General features: G+C 37.5%; 1 protein-coding gene across 2 annotated transcripts in view; it reads right to left on the bottom strand.

Moving 5' to 3' along the window:
* The window catches only part of nrxn2b (neurexin 2b), a 659496-nt gene that overhangs the window by 285057 nt on the left and 352148 nt on the right, over positions 1-22291 (bottom strand). For both annotated transcript variants that reach the window (XM_047152219.2, XM_017461810.3), the window contains 5 exons: positions 16940-17101; positions 11591-12029; positions 9994-10377; positions 7125-7328; positions 144-170 (listed from right to left, as the gene is read on the bottom strand). In XM_047152219.2, coding sequence (XP_047008175.1) covers positions 144-170; positions 7125-7328; positions 9994-10377; positions 11591-12029; positions 16940-17101 — 1216 coding nt within the window. The remainder of the gene's footprint in view (positions 1-143; positions 171-7124; positions 7329-9993; positions 10378-11590; positions 12030-16939; positions 17102-22291) is intronic.

Genomic DNA, 22291 nt, shown 5'->3' with positions numbered 1-22291 from the left:
AGCAAGTAAGAAATTGTATGTGTGAGACGTGCAAAGAGAGAGAGAGAGAGAGAGAGAGAGAGAGAGAGAGAGAGAGAGAGAGAGAGAGAGAGAGAGAGAGAGTATGTGTGTTGTATTTACAATAAACACTTAGAATCACTTACTGAGGTTACAGTCTATCCTGATACAATCTGGCGGGAGAGAGAGTGAGATGGTGAGATCAAATCAAAAAGAAAGAAAAAAAAGGAGGAAAGGGAGAGAGAAGAAGAGAGAGCAAGAGAGAGAAAGAGAGAAAGAGAAAAAAAGAACAACATTTTACATCCTTCAAGGTACATTCTGCAGACATCCGAGATATTTGGCTGGACCACTACCCGGGGACACGCCTCGAGTCAGAGTCACCCTTATCCTACACACTTATTTATTGTTTCTATATCCCTCCATTTTGCCTGGAAGAGCCCCAACAGCTTGTCAACTCTGCATTGTTTGGAAATAAGACCAAAATGATTTACAATGGGGTTTAAAACGAATCTGAATGCACGTTTTTGAAATCTTAGATTCAGTCTCAAGGCCGTTACTGAGTGCGGAAGTGTTAAACCAGATGGTTCGGTGTTTGGAGCTCTTTGGGCAATCAGGATTCACCAGCTGGAATTCTAGGCAAGGGTGATCTGCACACTTCAGCCATAAATGCAGCCTCCTACATCCTAAACCAATTTCTCCCCAGTCCTTCCTTATACGTTAATACATTACATTAAAGGAGCAGTTTGTAATATTGGTTAGAGTCGACACTGTGTCCTAGACTGCGCAGGAATTATGTTTTGGACTTGTGTGCTCCCTAATCCTTTTCCAGCGCCTCAGAATTAAAGCTGTGTGCCATTGTTCCTCACAGATGCAGTTTGTTCTTTCATGACCTCATACATCACTTTTTAAATAATAACTGTATGCTACAGCGTCACCTACTGGTCAACTAACTAACTAGCAAACTAATGAACTATCTATTTTGTAATGAAATACTGAGATGACTCCCCCCCCCCTATTTTTTTGGTCTATTTTCACTTCCATGCCATTTGACTACTTGCTTATTGTGGTGCCAATGGGATTTATTACTGCCATAATGGGTGCCATTACTTCATCTCTACGTAAAGAGGGAGATGCAGCAGCGCTTTAGTCCTTTATCCTGTCCAGCTCGCCTTCTCATCTATACACTCTTCTCAAACAGATCAGCTTCCAAAAGCTTCACCTCTCATGCTAATACCGCCGTCAATGCCATTAAGATCGTCATCTAGTAGATCGATGGATTAGACTGCGCTGTATAGCTGCATTGCATTCTGGGACTTTGACCCCATTGTTTGCACCAGTATCTCCACTACTTCTACCTTGGATATCTCATTAAAATGGAAATATGAGAGAAGACGCTCTTGCTCTTTTGTTTCCAGGAGCCAACAACAAAACATGACCGTTATCACTTATGTTTGTGATTTTTTTTTTTCTTCTGTTAAATGCCATTGTACCTGGTCTAACAATAACAATGTCCGCCTGTGACATCAGCACAACAGACAATCGCTAACTTCTCAGAGAAATGAAAATATAGCACCAACCAACAAATTAGCACCAGAACCACTAAACACATCAAACATATCTGAATATAAACATATTAAAGAAGCTACAGGATGGACTTTGTCTGCTTAGAAAAGGAGATAAACACCTGTCATCAGTCTGAGAGGGGCGGAGCTAATTTACAGGCCAGAAAACTTTCAATCACTAGGCTGAAACAAGGAAACTAGTGAGATCTGATGCATTACAATATTGTGGATCTCAGCTTTTCTAAGTCAGGTGTGAAATGATTATGACAGGTCTAAACACATTTTTTTTAATATTACAAACTGCACCTTTAATATTTATGTTGCGCACACTAATGAACACATTTCATCCTTTTTGTGCAGGATGTGCAAGTTACATGAAGTAACGTTTGGAAATCCTCCTCAAACAGGTACACACCGAGCTGAATCAGAAATGTTGGCAGCTTTATGGATTTGTCTCTGGTTGGAAACGTTAGTCTTTGTCTCCGTTTGGTGGCTGCAGCCTGCATGTGCAAGCTATAAAGGCTGATGTGAGATCTCGAAGCTGTCAACCGCTACGGAGTAGTGATAACAAACAGCCAGCGACCGGGCTCACTGTGCTCTTCAGAGGCGCAGCGTGCTATTAAATCTCACTCTCATACATATTTCAGCATTAATATTTCAGATATAAACTTGATATACCCATGACTGACTTATATTAATAATATATATATATATATATATATATATATATATATATATATATATACACACACACACACTAATTTTATTTGAGGGAATCCCTTATGGAAAAATCACACATGTTTCAGGCAAACCTGTGAAGTTTTTCCATATGAGAGTAATTTATGAAAGATATGTAAAATATGATGATATATAAAACATTATTCATTCAGAAAAATAAAATCATTCACATCCTACCTGTGAAAATAAATTCATTGTGTGGGGAATATATATATATATATATATATATATATATATATATATATATATATATATATATATATACCATGCGGTAAAAATAGCATAAGCAAATAAAAACCTACACTATATGTGAAAAATTAACATATCAAAATAAATTGGAAAATAAGTCCAAACAAATGCATGTGAAAATAACATTTTCACTACAATTAACATAAACATAAAAATTTATCCAAAACTAATTACTAATATGGAAAAAAAATAATCCGGTGAAAATAAAACTATTGCCATGTTAAAAAACAGACATAAAAAAAAAATACACATGCACTACATATATGGAATGCAAACATGTAAAAATAAATTAACAATATGAAAGAAAAAAAAAACGTGAAAAAAACCCCCACACATTCCATACGTGTGAAAAATCAACAAATAAATGAATTAATGTGAAAAAAACACACACCATAGCTGGAAAAACAAACAAACAATTGTCTAAAAATGTAAAAACGAGCAAATTTCACATTGGGAAGTTTATGTAACTTTTCAGTAAGGGATAACCCACTACTAAACCTTCTCCTTGAGATGTTTGTGAGAGGCTTATCCTCATGACAGGACCATTCCCAGGGACGCTGATATACTACCGCAGCCTGGTATGAATCAGGATAATTATCTTTGACTGATCTAATCCTTCTAAGTATGTATTAACCGTTTTACGCTGAGCTCAGAATGTCTCCGTGTTTAATTACTCGCTTGCCAATTGCAGTATTTGCTACAAGTTATTGTTTGCTAATTAGCAAAAGCAGAGGTGCTAATGCCTTGAGGTAATTAGAGCATGTGCGTTTTGGGTTTAGCATTAGTAGCAGCTTAATGGTTAAGTAGAATGCGACGCGCATCGAAAACAACGACAGTGAGCCGGTCTCTGGCTGTTCGCTTCAGGGCCGCAGACATACAAGCCATTGAAGGGATGAAAAGTTCCATCTTCAGAGCCTCGAGCCAATGAGCGAGAGAGAGAGAGAGAGCGAGAGATAGAGAGAGATAGGTAGATAGATAGAGCGAGAGAGAGCATGTGAGCACACCTCTGCCTTGTAACGTCTTGTTTCTGAGGCTTCCAGTCACCAAAGTCTCCAACACACAACAATTACCACTATTAGCTTCGGCTATAAAAAGTATTTATATATAATGTGTACATCTGAGGTGACTTAGGTGACATAAGTGTCAGGTACATACCACATGAGTCACCTGTCAAAATTGAATGGCAAGTAAACACATGGTATCATAGGTGACTTTGATCTCAAGTTGACATAACCACCTGACTGAAGTTACAAAGGCTGACATAAGGTTGTGTTATAACATCTCGCAAGTCGACTTCCATCCATGTGTCATACGACATCTGACCATCATGAGCCTCCATTCCACAAGTGCAGTGAGCTACATAGTCAGCTGTCATGGCGTTCTTTCATAAGTCGAAGCAGAAAGTGTTGTAACACAAACTTGTGCCTAGAACATTGTCTCTTGACACTGAAACATGTCAGGAGTTATGACAACTTAACATTAAGGTTTAAGAAGCCTTTTATATATATATATATATATATATATATATATATATATATATATCGCCAGAGTTATCTTATTTGTCCCTGGTAAATAGCATTATACAGTGGTGTTTGAAAGTTTGTGGACCCTTTGGAATTTTCTAGATTTCTGCATAAATATGACATAAAACATCATCAGATTTTCACACAAATCCTAAGAGTAGACCAAGAGAACCCAATTAAACAACTGAGACACAAAAAAAACGATACTTGGTCATTTATTTATTGAGGAAAATAATCCGATATTACATATCTTTGAGCAGAGGTGTGTAGTAACGCGCTACATTTGTTTGTGGAAGTGTATAATGTCATGAACAAAGGAGATTTCTGAGAACCTCAGAAAAAGAGTTGGTGATGCTCATCAGGCTGGAAAAGGTTACAAAACCATCTCGAAAGAGTTTGGACTCCAGCAATCCACAGTCAGACAGATTGTGTACAAATGGAGGAAATTCAAAACTATTGTTATCCTACCCATGAGTGGTCGACCAACAAAGATCACTCCAAGAGTAAGACGTGTAATAGTCCATGAGGTCACAAAGGATCCCAGGGTAACTTCTAAGCAACTAAAGGCCTCTGTCACATTGGATAATGTTAATGTTCATGAGTCCACCATCAGGAGAACACTGAACAACAATGGTGTGCATGGCAGGGTTGCAAGGAGAAAACCACTGCTTTCCAAAAATAACATTGCTGCCCGTCTGCAGTTTGCTAAAGATCACGTGGACAAGCCAGAAAGAAATGTCTTGTGGACAGACCTAAATACAACATTTTGGTTTAAATGAGAAGTGTTATGCCTGGAGAAAAGAAAACTGCATTCCAGCATAAGAACCTTACCTCATCTGTGAAACATGGTGGTGGTAGTATCATGGTTTGGGACTGTTTAACTGCACCTGGGACAGGACGACTTACCAGCATTTATGGAACAATGAATTCTGAATTATCAGTGAAATATAAAGGAAAATATCAGGACATCTGTTCATGAACTGAATCTCAAGAGAAAGTGGGTCATGCAGCAAGACAATGACCCCAAGCACACAAGTCGTGCTACTAAAGAACGGTTAAAGAAGAATAAAGTTAATGTTTTGGAACGGTCAAGTCAAAGTCCTGACCTTAATCGAATAGAAGTGTTGTGGAAGGACCTGAAGCAAGCAATTCACGTGAGGAAACCCACCAACATCCCAGAGTTGAAGCCGTTCTGTACTGAGGAACGGGATGAAATTCCTCCAAGCCGGTGTGCAGGACCGATCAACAGTTACCCCAAACGTTTAGTTACAGTTATTGCTGCATAAGGGGGTCACACCAGATACTGAAAGCAAAGGTTCACATACTTTTATCACTCACAGATATGTAATATTGGATGGATCATTTCCCCTCAATAAATAAATAACCGAGTATAATTTTCTCTCATTTCTTTAATTGGGTTTTATTTATTTACTTTTAGGAGTTGTGTGAAAATCTGATGATGTTTCAGGTCATATTTATGCAGAAATATAGAAAGTTATACAAGTTTTCAAGCACCACTGTAGGTGATATTGATCATCATACCACATATGTCAACTGACACAGATTGACATTTGGTTGTGTTATAACAACTTGCAGGCTGACGTGCATTTGAATTTCATGACAACTGATTTTGTGTCTCACCATTATGGGACATATTAGAAGAATAGTGAGCTACATAGTCAGCTGTCATGACCGTCTAACTTAAGTCGACCCAGAAAGTGTTATAACACAACATTATAAACTGTAATGCCTTGGCATAAATAATTATAACAATGTGTATAATGCCATATGAATGCATTATAACCTGTTTAATCATTCTACATATGGCTTTCATAGAAAGTCATTACCATAAAAACTAACTAAATATCTTTGTGTACTGAAAGGTGACATGTTAAACACTGATTGTTGAACAAAACAAATTTAAATTGTTCATGTAAAATCATAAATAATCAAACGAAATCAAACTTTTGTTCTTTACTTGTTTTTTTTTAAGCTTTTTTAAAATTATGTAGAAAAAAAGCTATTGATATTTTACTGTATCGTTCGAACTAATTCATCTGTAACAACAAGTGATTTAATTCTATGTTAAACTAGAGGAATAAAATCCCATCTGAAGAAAAAAAATTAATAATAAGGTTTGATACTCAGGAGTTTAACAAAAGGTTGACTTGTTCCTGCCATTCTAGACTGCCATCCTATGACTCTAGCAGTACTGTTAAAATACATATATACACCAGTGGGTGAGAGTGCAGGTTGGTCCATTTGTGGTAGGTTTGCACCCAGAATTGTGTGAATATAATACTAATGTGTACTGTACACACTACATAGTGCCCAAAAGAACACCATAAAAATAAATAAATAAGTAAATAATAATAAAAAAAAATACAATAACAAAATCCAGTCAATACATGCTACTTACATGCAATAGCACTTATATATAAACAAACAAATAAATACAAACAAATAATAAACAAATAATAATATTAATAAAAAATAAAGAACAGCTAAATAAAGCATTTATGAGAGAAATAGATTCTGATAACCACTGTCATTCAATGCTAGGAAAAAACTAAGAATGAAAATAAATGCATTATTATTATTATTATTATTATTATTATTATTATTATTATTATTATTGCTGTTGTTGTTGTTGTCATTTTAAAAATATAATAATAACATTTATGAGATGTGAGTACGGTTACCAATAGTAAAATCTAAGCACGAATACATAAATATTTCTTTGTTTTTCAATAGTGAAATAGATTCAAAAAGCCCTAATGGAGACAGTAAGGTTAGCATGTAAAGTTGGTCTAGGTCTCCACCTGCTGGCAAAAGTATGTACTACAATCAAAATCACACTCGTTTTGAAACTAGAACGTTACAGGGCGAGAGTAAGCGCACATTCCCAGTGATGCACCACTGATTGTGTGGAAAAGGCTCAAGGCCTGAGGAGGGCAGATGATGGAGATAGGGGCACACACCCAGAGAAAATTCCCTGCGAGTAGAAGAGAAGGGTAATGATGAGGATGACAGTGATAATGGCGGTTAAGTTTACCCAGATTGACGGTCAGTTTGACCCGTCCGCCATCCAGCTCCAGACGGAGCGTATCGGCAGACTCTTTGGAGGTGGTGGCCACGAGGAGGCCGTAGGCTCGCTGGGACATAAAGCGCAGGGCCAGATCCTCTGCCTCCGTGTGCATGGTGCTCGGCATGATGATCTTCAGATACATGCTGCCGTCATAGCTCAACACTGTGGCCTCTGTAAGAGTAGATAGGGCAAAGGAGGTGCACTTTTAAATGGAATTCTTGCTGGAACACAAACATATAAATCTAACACACTAATGATTTCCGTTTACTCGGCTCTTGAGGCAATATCCAAAAACAACACTAGATGGGAGAAGAGAGCTGCTCTATAGATTTCATGATGGCTTCCTTAATGGCATCTATTAGTCTCTAAAGTAAAAATATAGAAAACTGGGTGCACGCAGCAGCATTGCCCGATAGAATGATGTAACCCTGGGTGTTTAAAAAGCTTAAAATAGCTTTAAAATATTTCTTAAATGTCAAGCAAGATATGTTCCTACTCCAGAGACAAGAGCCAATTTGGCCAGCAAAGCCTGCAGTGCCATGGATCCATGGCTCCTGTCACCCTCCATACCCGGTCCATCTTGCACCGGCTGGTGCCACTAACAGTTGCACAGATGGTGGTAGAATGCCTCATCGCTCTGCTGCCTTCAGGGCTACTTTACGATGGTCCAGTCCTCATATGTCCCACCAGGAAGCGAGACTGTAACTCGTACAGTTCCAATGATTTTCTGTGTGTCTGTTAATATTTCTGCTGCGGCAGTACGGACGACGCTTCGGTGCCCTCTCTGATCTCATGACTACTGCTGTATTTTTAGCAGAATATGTTGCCTCTCCAAATAGAACAGCCAGTAGCATCAACTACGCAGATAGCATCTAATTCAATATTTAAATATCAAGGACAAGTGCCGATCGAGGTTTCATATTTCTCTCATAATGTTAATTTGTGGAATAGTGAGATGAAACCCAACACGACATCATCAATCATGATATCGAGACGCCCCCAAAAGAGTACTCAGTCAAACTAGGAGCGGCTCTTCTCACTGCTGTGGCCACTCGAAAATCCTTCTTCTGACACTATAGATTAATGAACTGCCTGCAAGAACGCAACGGATACTCTTCATTAAGAAACACCTGCGGCGTTGAACAGTTTCAAGCGCCGCTGCTTATCTAATCTCTTAAATCGCAGAAATTGTTGCAGTGAGTTACATTAATTACACTACTAAACATTTGACAAAACTATATTTCTTCACCAGCTTCTCTGTGCCTGTAAAGAAAGATGAACGTACTAGTAAAGAAATAAATACGAATGGAAGTATCTCAAGGGTGCTTCCTTGGTTGCAGGGCTGTTTAGCCCTTGTAACTCTTGAAAACTTTACTAGCTGATAATACCTGCAATTTTGCTCTTAAATAGGACTCTAAAACAGGGTTGCGTTTTTAGCATAGAATTAGCAAATACACAAAACATGTTTAACAAGCAAACATGCTAATGAGGACATTATGGACAATCTAATCATTTACATACAATGATTATTATTGTTTTGTCATTAATCATTCAATTTGTAGAATTTTGTTAACATGCTTATACTTTCACAGTGACCTTGATCAATTAATATCACTGAAAGTAAAGAAAATGACAAGGTGAACACATTTGTTGTTTTTTTTTGTTTTTTTTTTACTCATTTTTGAGGTTAGTTTTAAGCTATTTTTTAAATTATTATTATTATTTTTATTTTTATAGATAGTAAACTCCTACTTTGGCTTTGACTGTTTTACTAGAATTTGGCCACAGCTACATCTGATCTGCTTTACAAATATTATGTCCAAGTAATACAAGTTGCAAAAATGGTGTACTTCAAAAATGGTGTATTCCAGCGACTGGCAGTTCTACAGGCTTGTTACTGAGAGAGGTCAGAGGAGAATGACCAGACAAGCTTGTTCAAGCTGACAGGAACTCTATAGTAACCCAAATAACCATTCTTTACAACCATGGCTAGGATTAAAAGCATCTCGGAACTTGAGGTGGATCAGATACAACGGCAGAAAACCACATCGAGTTCCACTCCTGTCAGGTAAAAAGCAGGAATCTGAGGCTACAATGGGCACAGACTCATCAAAACTGGACAGGTGAAGATCATAAAAACGTCGCCTATTCAAAGAACTGCTGCTCACTAGATGTTTTGTTGTTTTCTGGGCATGAAAATCCAACTAGACAAGCAGTTTCTGAAATACTGTCTGGCACCAACCACAATTAAAGTCACAGAGATCACATTTATTCATCTAATGTTTGACGTGAACGTTAACCGAGGCTCTTGACATGTGTCTGCTACTGGGTAGAGGAAATCATTTCCGACTGACGAGCATGCCGCTGTAGGCGGCATTAATACACCGAGTTCACCTGCACAGTAAAGTTCCCTTTCCGAACTGAATCATTATTAACCACTATTAGCATTCACAATCACACTATTAATCAAAGTAATTATTAATCGTCAAGAAAGTCTTGCTGAAGAACCTGCTTCTGCTTCTAACAACAGTGAAGAAAAACCTTCCACCATCATTAATCTATCAACTACATGAACTACTGCCATCTGTTTCACTGAAAGTAGTACAGTCTATTTCCTAGAATAAATACTGAATCACCGAACAAAGAATCCATCAAAAAAAAAAAAAAAAAACATTCCATATGTTTGAATATTTGCCAAACTCTTGGTTATTAATCTTACAGCCAAATCTGGGGCAGCTGATTATTATTCTGAGTGCAAATTTATATTTAATAATTTAACACGTCTGTCTAAGAATGGATTAAATAAGCAAATATACGGATTTAAAGAACCCCACACCTATCTCGCAGTTGCTGCCCAGGTATCCGGTGCCTGTGCAGTCACATATATAACGGTTCCAGCCCTCCTTGCAGAGTCCTCCATTTCCACACGGGGTGCTGCTGCACCTCTTCTGGAGCTCCCGGGTGCAGAAGCTGCTGACCCCCGGAGCGCTCTGGATCTCGGCCAAGCGGCGGACATCGCGGCTCTTTCCGTCGATAAAAAGGTCACGCACGCAGCCCACGTAACCATAGTTGAGCAACGCCGTCCAGACCTCGGGGGGGAGGATGAGGTCCTGGCGAGACTCAGGAAGTCCACCTAGATACATGTCACTGTCCAGATCGAGAATCTCACTGCCCTCGTTGGAGTTAAAGGGCATGGTGCGGCTGTTCACTGAAATGGAGCCTGGGAAAGGAGACACAGAGCAGTATAGAAAGAATAGAAATCCCATGTCCCAAGCAACTGTAATGTTTACATACTGTGTATAATATTAAAAGATAAAACCTGGTGCATTTTAAAAGACTTTCATTAGCGGGAGTCATATTGGATATTGGACGTTTCTCTTATCTCTCTTCAATTTCTTAAGAATACAACATCCAAAACTGATTAATGATGAGTTCCCATTATACGTTTTAGAGCAGACACAAAACAAACTACAAACCAATGTATTTCAAAATACATGTATTTTTTTTTTTTTTTTTTTTAATCATTTAATGCACATTAACAGTATGTTAGAATCATTAACAGACTAATAGTCTAAAAGCGAATAGGAATTTTAAGGATACGTTTCCATGAATTTGGTTAAACTGGGGTTAAATTGGGTGTTTCTGGTGTTTAGCTTCCATGTGACCCAATTTGTGGGACAGCACCAGTAAAACATTATTTTCAGCTAAATTTAAGTAAGTAACAGTTACTTAACAGACAAAAACAAGAATAAGACCAAAATTTTTTTAAAAACCAGCTTGTCACGTCACAGAGAAACCACAAAGCCCTCAATCCTGAAGACTTTCCCATGGAGGAAAACCTACTGACTGTTACAAAGCACTGACGCTGGAGACTCCTTCCAAAAATGCTAAATGAACTTCACCATATCCACATTTCTACCCATTTTGAATCTGTTTACTTGGAGCATCCTCCACACAAGTCCCTGTGTAAGTTGTTACTATAGAAACGATAACATATTAGAAGGAGTGCATTAATATAAAACTATTAAAAGCAACATGGCTGATGTCTGAATATGATCAAGAGCACAGTCAATTTGTCACAGTGCGGTATTCCAAAAAGATTATTATTATTGTTTTTTTTTCAAGCATTGTCGAAGACTTGAGAACTCGTGCACCATTAAACATGAATATGTGCTAATTACATTACAGGTGCAAGAGTGTGTGTGTGGTTAGAGAAGCACAAGTGGCTCTCAGAAGAGATCTCTGCAGCTGTCTGGGTGTATCAGTGAGAGTTATGATGCTCTTTTTATTGTCTATTAAAAAGTCATTTAGAGTCAGGCAGGTACGTCTATAGGGCTGTGTGTGCATTTGCAATCATACCATAAAAGTGGAAAAAGCAGCAGTAAAATGCAACTTTCTCACCTACCATACCTCTAGATCTCCTGTCTACTCACCTTTTCTCCCCTCCCTCTGAAAGTCAACGTGACACCACTCCCCGTCATTGACCTTCTTATTGCTGGCTTTGAGCTTGATGCTACCGGAGCCCATGTCCATGAGCAGGTACAAGAAGCCCTCCAGCAGTTCCATGGCAAAATAGTCAGTTTTCAGCTCACGCCCATGACGTTGCTCTTTATTGCCCTGTGGCTTGCCATGACTGAAGAGAAGCAGGCCGCTGGGTTCCGTCGTCCGGAAGTCGAAAGAGATGGAACTCGTCTTTTTGGTGTCCCAGCGCGGGAGTGCGATGTAGGACTCGGGTGTCTCGAAGGTCACGGGGTCGAGCGCTGCTACGTCCTCACAGCGGAACACCAGGTCACCGTGGAGACTGATCTTTGGATCGCGCTCGATGGCTAACCGGGACAGCTCCAGCTTGAAGTCGTTGTTCTTGTATACAACCTGTAGGTGGCGGTAAACAGACTTTCAGCTGGAATGAAGAAGGGTTTCCAATAATAGAGCTGGGGGTAACTAGGTAGGGTATTTACCTCAATAGTATTCTCTAGAGTGTAGAACAGGTACTTTACAGTTATTATATAGGTAATATTTTTGGATTTGAATTCTTGTATGATCAGGCATAGGACGCAATAGAGCTTATTATCCCAGAGACATTGTATCAAAAGTGCAGTATATTTTGTACACTCTCTTTGAACAATGCACAATTAACTTTAGGGATAATAAAGTAAACTGGGTCTATAAGAAGAAACTGGATTCTTTGGCATATTGATTATGGCACTTAACTATTGATTAGAAGGTGTAATGTTCACTGAGGCAGAACATTTAGTGCGTGCTTTATTATTATGATCCATATTCAGAATAATAAAACTGCCAAAGGTCTAAACAATGAACACTAAGACCCAAAAAAAAAAAAAAAAAAAAAAAAAAACAGGGTATACATAGACAAACTAATTGAGTAAACACAGTACAGGTGCACACATTTAGGTAACAAACCAATTCCAAGAAGAGGGGAGGACACAGGACTAAAACAGAAAGCACACTGAGCATGAAAACCTGTAACATTCAGTGAGAAGAAATTTGCAAATAAAAAACACAACAATCAAAAAGGGCTTTCCACAAATCATTTTCAGAATTTGAAGCAGGAGTCAAATAACAGGCAGACAGAAGCAAACAGGGGGGGATCCAAGTCAAAACCAGGAAACAAGGAACTAGGATGTTCAGATTTAACGTTAAAAAGATCTTGAGACAATGAAACCCCGGGGCTTAAGAACCACAAACTAATGAAGGGAGAAATTGAAAACAGGTGAAAATGACAAAAACATGTATCATGCATTGTGATATCAACAAAACCCCACATGATGTAAACAAACATGAAGCACAAAAGTAGTGCTATTCACGCTGGGAGCCATAGCACAATCTGAGAGGGGGAATTTGTGACAAGTGCTCAGCTCTATATTTGGGTTGGATCCTCTCTCAATTGTAAGCCACTTTGGATAAAAGTGCCTGCCTTATGAATCACAAACAGATCATTAGATCACACTGAACCTCTGATTTATGACTGCCACAGATGGAAAGTCATAAATGTTATTATATCATACGGGCGGTGCAGCATGGATCAGTGACTCAACTTTATTGTTGATTATTATTCCATATTAAAAATAAAAAGAAAATAAATTTCATGACCATACACATAATGAGATTTTCCATTTTTTCCCCCCCAAAGTCATGCACAAAGTTATTGCTGCCATAAAAACTCTTAATAATCCTCATAGGCTTTAACTGTAAATAATACCTAATTATAATTCAACGCCTGAAGGGGACCATTTATATTGGAGAGACAACGGCTTGCTTCAGTGGGAATTCTTGTTTGCATAAGCAAGTCTTTCAAAATGATGATAAGAAGCAAAGACAGAAGCCATCCATGCATGACCATATTCAGACTTCTTAAAACTTCTGAAAACTTTGAATTGACTACATCAGTGTTGCTGGACTAGTTTCATCGCTTTGAGCACACTCCAGCAGGGATATGCGATGCAGTCTTTGATTGGTTATTTAATATCCTCCCTTCTCGAATTAGCCTCATGAAGGTTCATAATTAACCAAATCAATTGTGTTAGTGCACAGTAAACACTAAACTAAACAAAGCTAATCTGTACACCTGGTCCAGCTGGTCAAGGAATTAGAAAAGGGCTCAATGTAGTCATCCACGCTGTATTGCTTTCAGTACAATTGGAAGGATGGAGATTTCGATAGAGTACAGTTACGATTGACAGTTACGATTGCAAACAACACAGGTTTATAAAAAAAAAAAATAAATCTTTATCTGTATGCACACAATTGATCAAATTTATATATCACTCACGGTAATGGTAGTGTGTACGGAGCTGCATGACACTTAAGAATGTTTAGTGCTCCAAATATCCATATCGGTATTCGGACTTAAACCCAAATTGGGCGTGGCCTAAACTTGAATGTTTTGTTTTCTTTATTTTACTTTGTAATAAGTATGAACCTCACCATTATACTGTACCTCCAAAAACACAGAAAATAAAAATAAAAATAGAGTTACAAAGTGCTAGCACTGTCAACATGATCGGTCAATTCTGGCTCGGACATTTCCTCAAAATCAGCTACATCACTTGAGTCCATAATTGTTCTCAACTAGAAATATATGCAGGTTTTTTTTTTAAAATCCTGCTCACGCAGTTAATATTTTTACATGTACCTTCACACAATATTTTCTAACAAATTTGGTTCAATTTCCCAAAATATAAACAAACCAGATGAATTTCAACCTAAATTAAGCCTAATTTAAGTCACCATAACCTGGATCATGCAAGTACTAAAGATGAATGAATTAACAGTAAATGCTTGTGGTCTTCCCACAAGCTTCATATCTGACGGCTCTGAAAGTAAAAACTTAACAGTTTCCAGTGCAGTCTTTATGGCACACATCCTAAAAACTAATAGTGAGCTTAATATTTATATTTGTCCTGGTGAGAATATATTCTATGGCAGGGGTTCCCAAACTTTTCCAGGGCAAGGCGCCCAAATGCCATTAACATTTGACCGATGCCCCCCTTTTGCAAGATGTCTTTAAAACACATTAAAAATACAGACTTCTGAATATATATCCCCCTCTTTTTATTAATAATTACATATTACAGCTTTACATTACATTACATTAGGAATTGATTGTGTGTGTTGTGTGGGTTGTCTGAGAGTGAGAAAGAGAAAACATACTCGTGGGAGGCGGCCCCCACTTTGAAAACCAAAACAATTTACATTCCTTTACACATGCAGGTTGTTTTATACATCTAGCACCTACATAGGCTATTCATGATGATTGACACAAAGCTATTCAAACATTTATTAATAAGGTTTATTGACTAGACATCAGCTGCTATAAACATTAAATTGTGACATCAAACTGACATCATAAGGGGCCAATAAGACATTGGACTGCTGACCAGAAAGTCATGAATTCAAATCCCAAGACTGCTAAGACATGCGTCCCTCTTGAGCAACGCCCTTAACTCGCGACTGATCAGTTGTATAAATAAGATATATGTAAGCTCCTATATATAACGGCATCTGCCAAATGCCATAGATATTTTTGTTGATACTTTCTGGGCTGCCTGATGTTAAAACACCATGGTCAAGCTGGCCAATTAAATGAATACACTTGGGCTCAATTCAGGACTGGAGTCAGCACTATTACATAAGGTAGTATTGCACTGGGTTTCCCAAACACTGGGCTTTAGAGACCTGTAACCCCATCAGCTAATTAATATTGAATCAGTTGTGCAGTGTTGACTCTTGAGGACAACTGTTGTACTGGAACAAAGTAAATTACAGTGTGCTTTAATGCTCTGGTCTCGATCTTAAATTCCGCAAACAACGGATAGATAATACTCAGTAATGGATCAAACTAACACCTCTTTCATCATGTGTCCCTCAGTTGGTTAAGCGGAAATCAATCAAAGCCCACCATCTTTAAGGATGAATTGCACAACAACCAAAATCAAAAACTATCAACTATAAGAAATAATGAGAACCATCCAAAATCAGCCTTGACAAGTAAATACATGACTTCTCGTGCTACAGTTGACTCTATTCTCCTGTCACTCTAACCACCAGAGTTATTAATAAACTGTGTAAAATATGTGAAACCATGCTGGCTGCTTCAACACCACATTTCTGATTAATTAAAGGCAGTGCACTTCTGTAAACTGAGTTCATTTTGGCAGGTAGCACATTTTTGTGGGCACAGACAAGGAGACACAGACAAGTACACAGTGCTGGAGCCAAAGAAGAAATCAATTTTTAATTTGCGTGTCAGGATGGCATATCTAGCTTAGCATCTAAACTGGAATTAGGTTTCAATTAAAACACAAGCACACGCACACAATCCGTACGATTGTACATAAAGAGGGGAACAGCAGTCAGAACCTAGTGTCCCCATCAGTGCACCTTGAGAAAGATAATGGTGTGTAAAATAATACACAAGCAACTAGCAAATGAGAAAAAAAAAAAGAAAAATAAAACACTAGCTGCTTATGTCAACAGAAACAAGTTGTTTATGTCATTTGTAGCTTGTCTCAGCATTTTTTTAATAGTTCCAATCAAAAATGGCAGTAGCCAGAATATATATTCTACAGCCTGCTATTTGATTTATTCACATCCGTTTTGTATAAAATGTATTTACGTTTACATGTTAAGAGCAGATTAGCAAAGCAAGCCAATTTACCAGAGACACAAACGATCTTTACAGTGTGTCCCAAAGTCTCCATACATGGGGAAATTAACACTTTTTTGCAAAATGTCTTCCAAAATTGTTCGTACTTTGTTCATACATTATATAGAACATATTGAAATTATTCTCACGGCTGGATCAGGAAGCTGACGCAAGGGCACAATGGACTTTGACAGGAAACATGGCAAGTACATCACACACAACACTGTTGCCAAACTTATTAACAAATTCAAAAAAGACTGGAAGTGTTGTGGACCAACCGAGAAGTGGACGTCCATGAACATCCACTGATGAAGGCACAATCGACGTGGTGCTGGCATACGTAGTCCCCTATATATGGAGACTTTCAGGACACCCTGTTTTTATTTTCTCCATACTGTCTTTATAGACATTTACTGAGAGATCGTATATGACAAGTTAAGATGAAACCATAAGTTCTTCTGTTTTAGAGCATCAAACAGTAAATCAGGTAGGAACTAAAAGTTGTGAGTGGGGAACTGAAGAAATGTCAGACCACACTTTAAAACCAAGTGAAAATACAAGCAAACAAACAAGCAAAAAAAACACACAGTTGAAATGTCACCACAGACACACTTACGTCTTTAAGGCATCCCATGAAGTTGTTGCTGACCGGTGATCCTGGAAGGTCAGCGGTGTTCGGACTCCCACCGATGTAGAAGAAATCATCTGAGCCCAACATGGTATAGTCCTCCTGTGTGTAACCAGTGGTGGTCAAAATGCCATCCACTGATATGGTCACCTGTTATTGGGCACGGCCCATCAGAGAAAGAGTGAGAGAGAAAGGGCGAGAGAATTCCCCAGAGAAAGAGGAGGAAAGAAGAAATGGAGGAAAGGAAGAAGCTGTATTAAACACTGGTTAGAACTTGAGTAGTCGTCTACCCTGTATTGTTTCCGTAATGTTCGATTTGGTGAGGCTCAAGGCAGTGGAGGTTTCTATAGAGTACAGCTGCAACGGCCCATTCACCTTAATCTGACTGCTAATCTACACAACTAATTCAATTTCTGCAAAACTTTACTTGGTAACTCGATATAAATCGTAGTGTTTATAGGGCTGCATGAGACCTACATAAGCCTTTTGTGACAACGATGTCAATATTTATAAAGGTTTATTTCACTGGGCTCAACACTTCTTTATTTAACTTTGATGCTGACGTACGTAATACTACATTAAGTCAAGTGACATAAGTTGCCTTGTGACACTTTATGGACTGGCTAACTTTATAGCTCATGGTACTTGTAGTATGTCAAGTCGCATAATGCTGAGAATGTGACATGTCAATCAAAACCGAACTCAATCCAATTTAGAGTGTGTCTTGACATTACAAGTGTCCATAAACATCATATAAGACAAATATTTGCAAGAGTATGTTCATGACATTTTTACCACCAAGTGCTAAGTTCAGGAGACATTGCAGAATACATTTTGGAATCACTTCTGTTTAGCTGTTAGCATCACTTGCTAGCTATGTCATATTACGGCATACCATAATGCTATGGCATACCAGAATGACACTGAGCTACAGTAGTAATTGTCATGACAAAAACATGCAGCCTTATAAACTCTAGCTTTAAGTAGAAGTTATTTTCAGTACCTCTCATTCTCAACTAACAGTATACTTTCTTGAAGCCCATATGTTTAATGACCTAAAACCTGTTATGAGCCAGCCATTCTTAAGACTTTATACACTTTATTTTACCTATTTATAAAAAGGCAGTGTTATTATATATATATATATATATATATATATATATATATATATATATATATATATATATATATATATATATATATATATATATATATATATATTACATTGACATAATGCATAGCAAGTGGTGCTTTTAACTTTTAAAATACCAAAAGAGAGTGCAATCTCCTGAGTATAGATTATTAAGATATATATTATTATAATAGCTTATAAGTTGTATTTGTCAAAATGTTTGTTAAATCAAAGGCTTGATGAAGGTTTTATTTCTCACAGTATTACCGGTAACTATTTCTATAAACGTCATAGTTGTAATGAACTATGAACACATCCATATCATGGTGTAATGCAGTCATACGGCATTATACACATCATTAAAATAATTTATGGAAATTGTTTGCAATTTAGCTAGATAGATAGATGGCTATATTCATATCTTTTGCATAAAGCATAACAAAAGCAGTCTTGATCTTGAAATGAATAATACCAGAGAGGTAATTGTTTTGTAAAAACAAACAAACAGACAACAACTTTATGTTGTAATGTTTTGTAGTATGTTGTAAAGTTGTGCAATATTATAAAGTTGTAAAGTGCTACAGTATGGTGTAGTTTTGTAGTATGTTGTTAAGTTGTAAAGTTATGCAGTATGTTGTAAAGTTTTGTAGTATGTTGTTAAGTTGTAAAGTTTTGTATTATGTTGTAAGTTGTAAAGTTTTGTAGCATGTTGTAAAGTTATGCAGTATGTTGTAAAGTTTGGTAGTATGTTGTTAAGATGTAAAGTTATGCAGTAAGTTGTAAAGTTTTGTAGTATGTTGTTAAGTTGTAAAGTTTTGTAGTATGTTGTAAAGTTATGCAGTATGTTGTAAAGTTTTGTAGTATGTTGTAAGTTGTAAATTATGCAGTATGGTGTAAAGTTTTGTAGTATGTTAAGTTGTAAAATTTTGTAGTATGTTGTAAGTTGTAAAGTTATGCAGTATGGTGTAAAGTTTTGTACTATGTTGTTAAGTTGTAAAGTTTTGCAGTATGTTAAGTTGTAAAGTTATGCAGTATGGTGTAAAGTTTTGTAGTATGATGCAAGTTGTAAAGTTGTGCAATACATTTTAAAGATGCAAACATTGTATGTTGTAAAGTTGCAGAATTTGTTATAATGTATTATATGAACACTACTTATATTGCAACATGTTAACAATACATAATGCATAATAATAAAAAAATATATAAAAAATGTCATTTTACACATATAATTCTAACACTGTGTATAATGCCTTATGAATGCATTATAATATGATATGAATGTGTCCATAGTTCATTAAAAATATGACCTTCATAGGAAGTGTTATAGGAGAGTATATCTTCACCTTCCAATTTCAACTTCTATGGCACACCAAAAAATGGGAAAACAGCACCACAAAGACAGAGAGAGAGAGAGAGAGAGAGAGAGAGAGAGAGAGAGAGAGAGAGAGAGAGAGAGAGAGAGAGAGATCATCTAGGTTCTGTTCCTTTGAAGTCTTCAATGCAGTACAACTGCATGTAGGCGCACCATTTCCCGATGTGTCGGAACAGCTTTATTTAATTGAATTTGTGACCTTGACTTGGCTCAATAATGAGGAGAGAATGCTGGTCAATGAAAGCATTTCTGTGTTTTTGGTAATTGGGTTTTTGCCGGGGATACATCTCCCACATGAGTGCCAAAGGCCTGGTTTGTGCAGGATTTGCAGCCAGATAGCATTTTGCGTTTAATTACCCTAATAGCGCTGGCCGGAGGAAGCGTCGAGTGCTCCAGGGTTTAATATGGCATCTGCTGTGAAGAAATCAGCACAGTTGGATCAAATGTGTCTGCTTGGCTAGAAGCAGCTGAAATGTGCCAATGTATTTGCATTTTCTGTATTTTTTCACTTCTTCTTTGGCCTTTTTTTTTCCCTTTTCCATCATACTTCTAAGCCTAATCCTTGGCAAACACATCCTTGTGTTGCAGCTAATTGCATGTGTGTTCTTTGCAGTTAAACTTGCTTTTACACCTTCCAATTCAACTTGAATGAAAAATATTAACTTGCAGTCAAGCCGTCTAGAGCTGCAGCTGTCTGCAGCTCAAGTTCCAATTGCTTATGAGATTCAACACTACAAAAACAAGGTTTGAGAAATGTTTGGACTATAATTACCTTCCTGTCTGCCCTTTCATTCATGGACAAAATCTGAAAACAATAATCTGCTCTAAAATGGAGACAGCCACGCTTCATACACATGCATAATAACAGGTTTTATTAGAATATTCTCCTTGAGAATTTGAGAGATGTTTGGATGGGCCTTCAACAGCTGTACTTTAGAGAAACTCCTGCTGAGCGTTCTTGTGCTTTTTTTCCCCCAGTGTTTCTTTTCTTTTCATTCATACAATTTTGGTTTCATCTTCCGTACTTCCCTCGGAAACAGGGCAACGCATTTTTATGTCTGCTATGAGAGTGAGAGAGTCTACAGGGAACTCGAGTTGAGCCGAAGGGGTTTGCTTTATGCATGGAAGGGCGCTGTTTCGAGTTCCTTTATATAGTCGTTATGTAAATTGTCCTTGGAGAACGATGATGCTAATAAATATACAGGAACAAATATAATGGTCGTGTTCATAGATTCATAACGCAAAAGGGAAAACTTGCCATCTTTTAGTGAACACAAATCAAGAATGGTTGAGAATATAACATCACAACGTACACCATGTGTTCTCTCGGTTCTAGCATAGAAATGACTTTCGATTATAGATTGTGCTCTGTTCTGTGGTTTAGGGCAAGAGCTTTACGGTCCAGGCGGTAAACACTGTTTGGCAATTACGCCTGTGCTCGGAGAGAGTCACCACAATGCTGGTGACATTTTGATGATGTTGGCACAGCTTGTTTGTGGCCTGGCCTCCATCGTTAGAACATGTGAATCGTTAACAAGGGGCACGTCAGCCAGCTGCCAGCCACCTGTGCGAGAGATCCAGCTGAAAAAGGGGGAACAGGGAGGTTAGTGCTCGCTTCCATACACAACCAACAAATTCCGCATTTATTTTCCTTGCTCTAATACAGCTACATGTTTATGTTCATGTTATAATTACAAACTTTCTTGCCAGCCACATTTACAAATCTAAGGTTATGCCGTTAACATGCACGGTTACTTTAGGGTATGACTAAATCCTCTCAGTACTGCAACATTCCGGTGGGCGTAACTAAAGAGCCGAGTGGGCGGGGCAAACAAGTTGCTAAGTATACTCGATTATGAATTGACGACACGTAAATCTATTTCCATTAGCATATAGTACCTCAAGGCTGACGTGAAGAGAAATTTTGAGTTGCTGCTACTCGTTTATGATTTTACGATACGTAAAAGTATTGGGAAATGTACGTACAAGCAACCCATAGACGCCTTTTACTTTTCATAAGCAGGCATTAACATGTAGCACCTCCTGAGAAACAAGAACCCTTCCCCCACCACCAATGAACCAATCATATACTGTGCTTGGCATATTATTCATTTCTGTCACGTATATTCTAAACACTGCCGAAAGACATTCAGCTAAAACTTACACAATGAATAACATATATAATAGCGCACTGATACCATTAGCAGACAGATTTTAGGAGGCATCTTATAGTGTGGAAAATATGTCATGTCAAGGTCATCGAATTTGCTTATATATATATATATATATATATATATATATATATATATATATATATATATATATATATATATATATATATATATATATATATAAGATGACAACTTTTTTTTTTTTTTTAATGATTAGGCCTATACTTAGCATTTGATACTCTATCTGGCAAAACAGTAATGGATACACCAGCAGAGACTAGGATGCTCAGAGTAGACTCCAGCAGAGATTCGAGGCTTGGCTTGGGTTTCAGGTTCTTGCATCATAATCTCACATCTAGGAGAAAAGTATCAGGAGAATTTGTGGCTATATTTTAAATGCATGCCAAAACAAACTTTTGCTATGGAGGATGTTGGCCAAATAGCTAGAGAATTGCATGTTTGACTATGTAGCTCAGAAGTCACTAATGACATCGAGTCCTAGTCATAATAATTATACTCATGTTAAACATGCTTTATTTTTATGTCTTTTGACTGTAACAAGGATAAAAATATATAGTGATACTTGATTTTATGGGGACCTACATAGGGGCTTTATACTGCATCCATAGGCATTGCATAAATAAAGCAAGGCTAGAGAAATTATG

This window comes from Ictalurus punctatus, chromosome 29 (genome assembly GCF_001660625.3).
Source record: "Ictalurus punctatus breed USDA103 chromosome 29, Coco_2.0, whole genome shotgun sequence".
Classification (NCBI taxonomy): Eukaryota; Metazoa; Chordata; class Actinopteri; order Siluriformes; family Ictaluridae; genus Ictalurus; species Ictalurus punctatus.
Note: the sequence above shows the minus strand (reverse complement) of the source record. Positions and strands in the feature narration are given on the sequence as shown.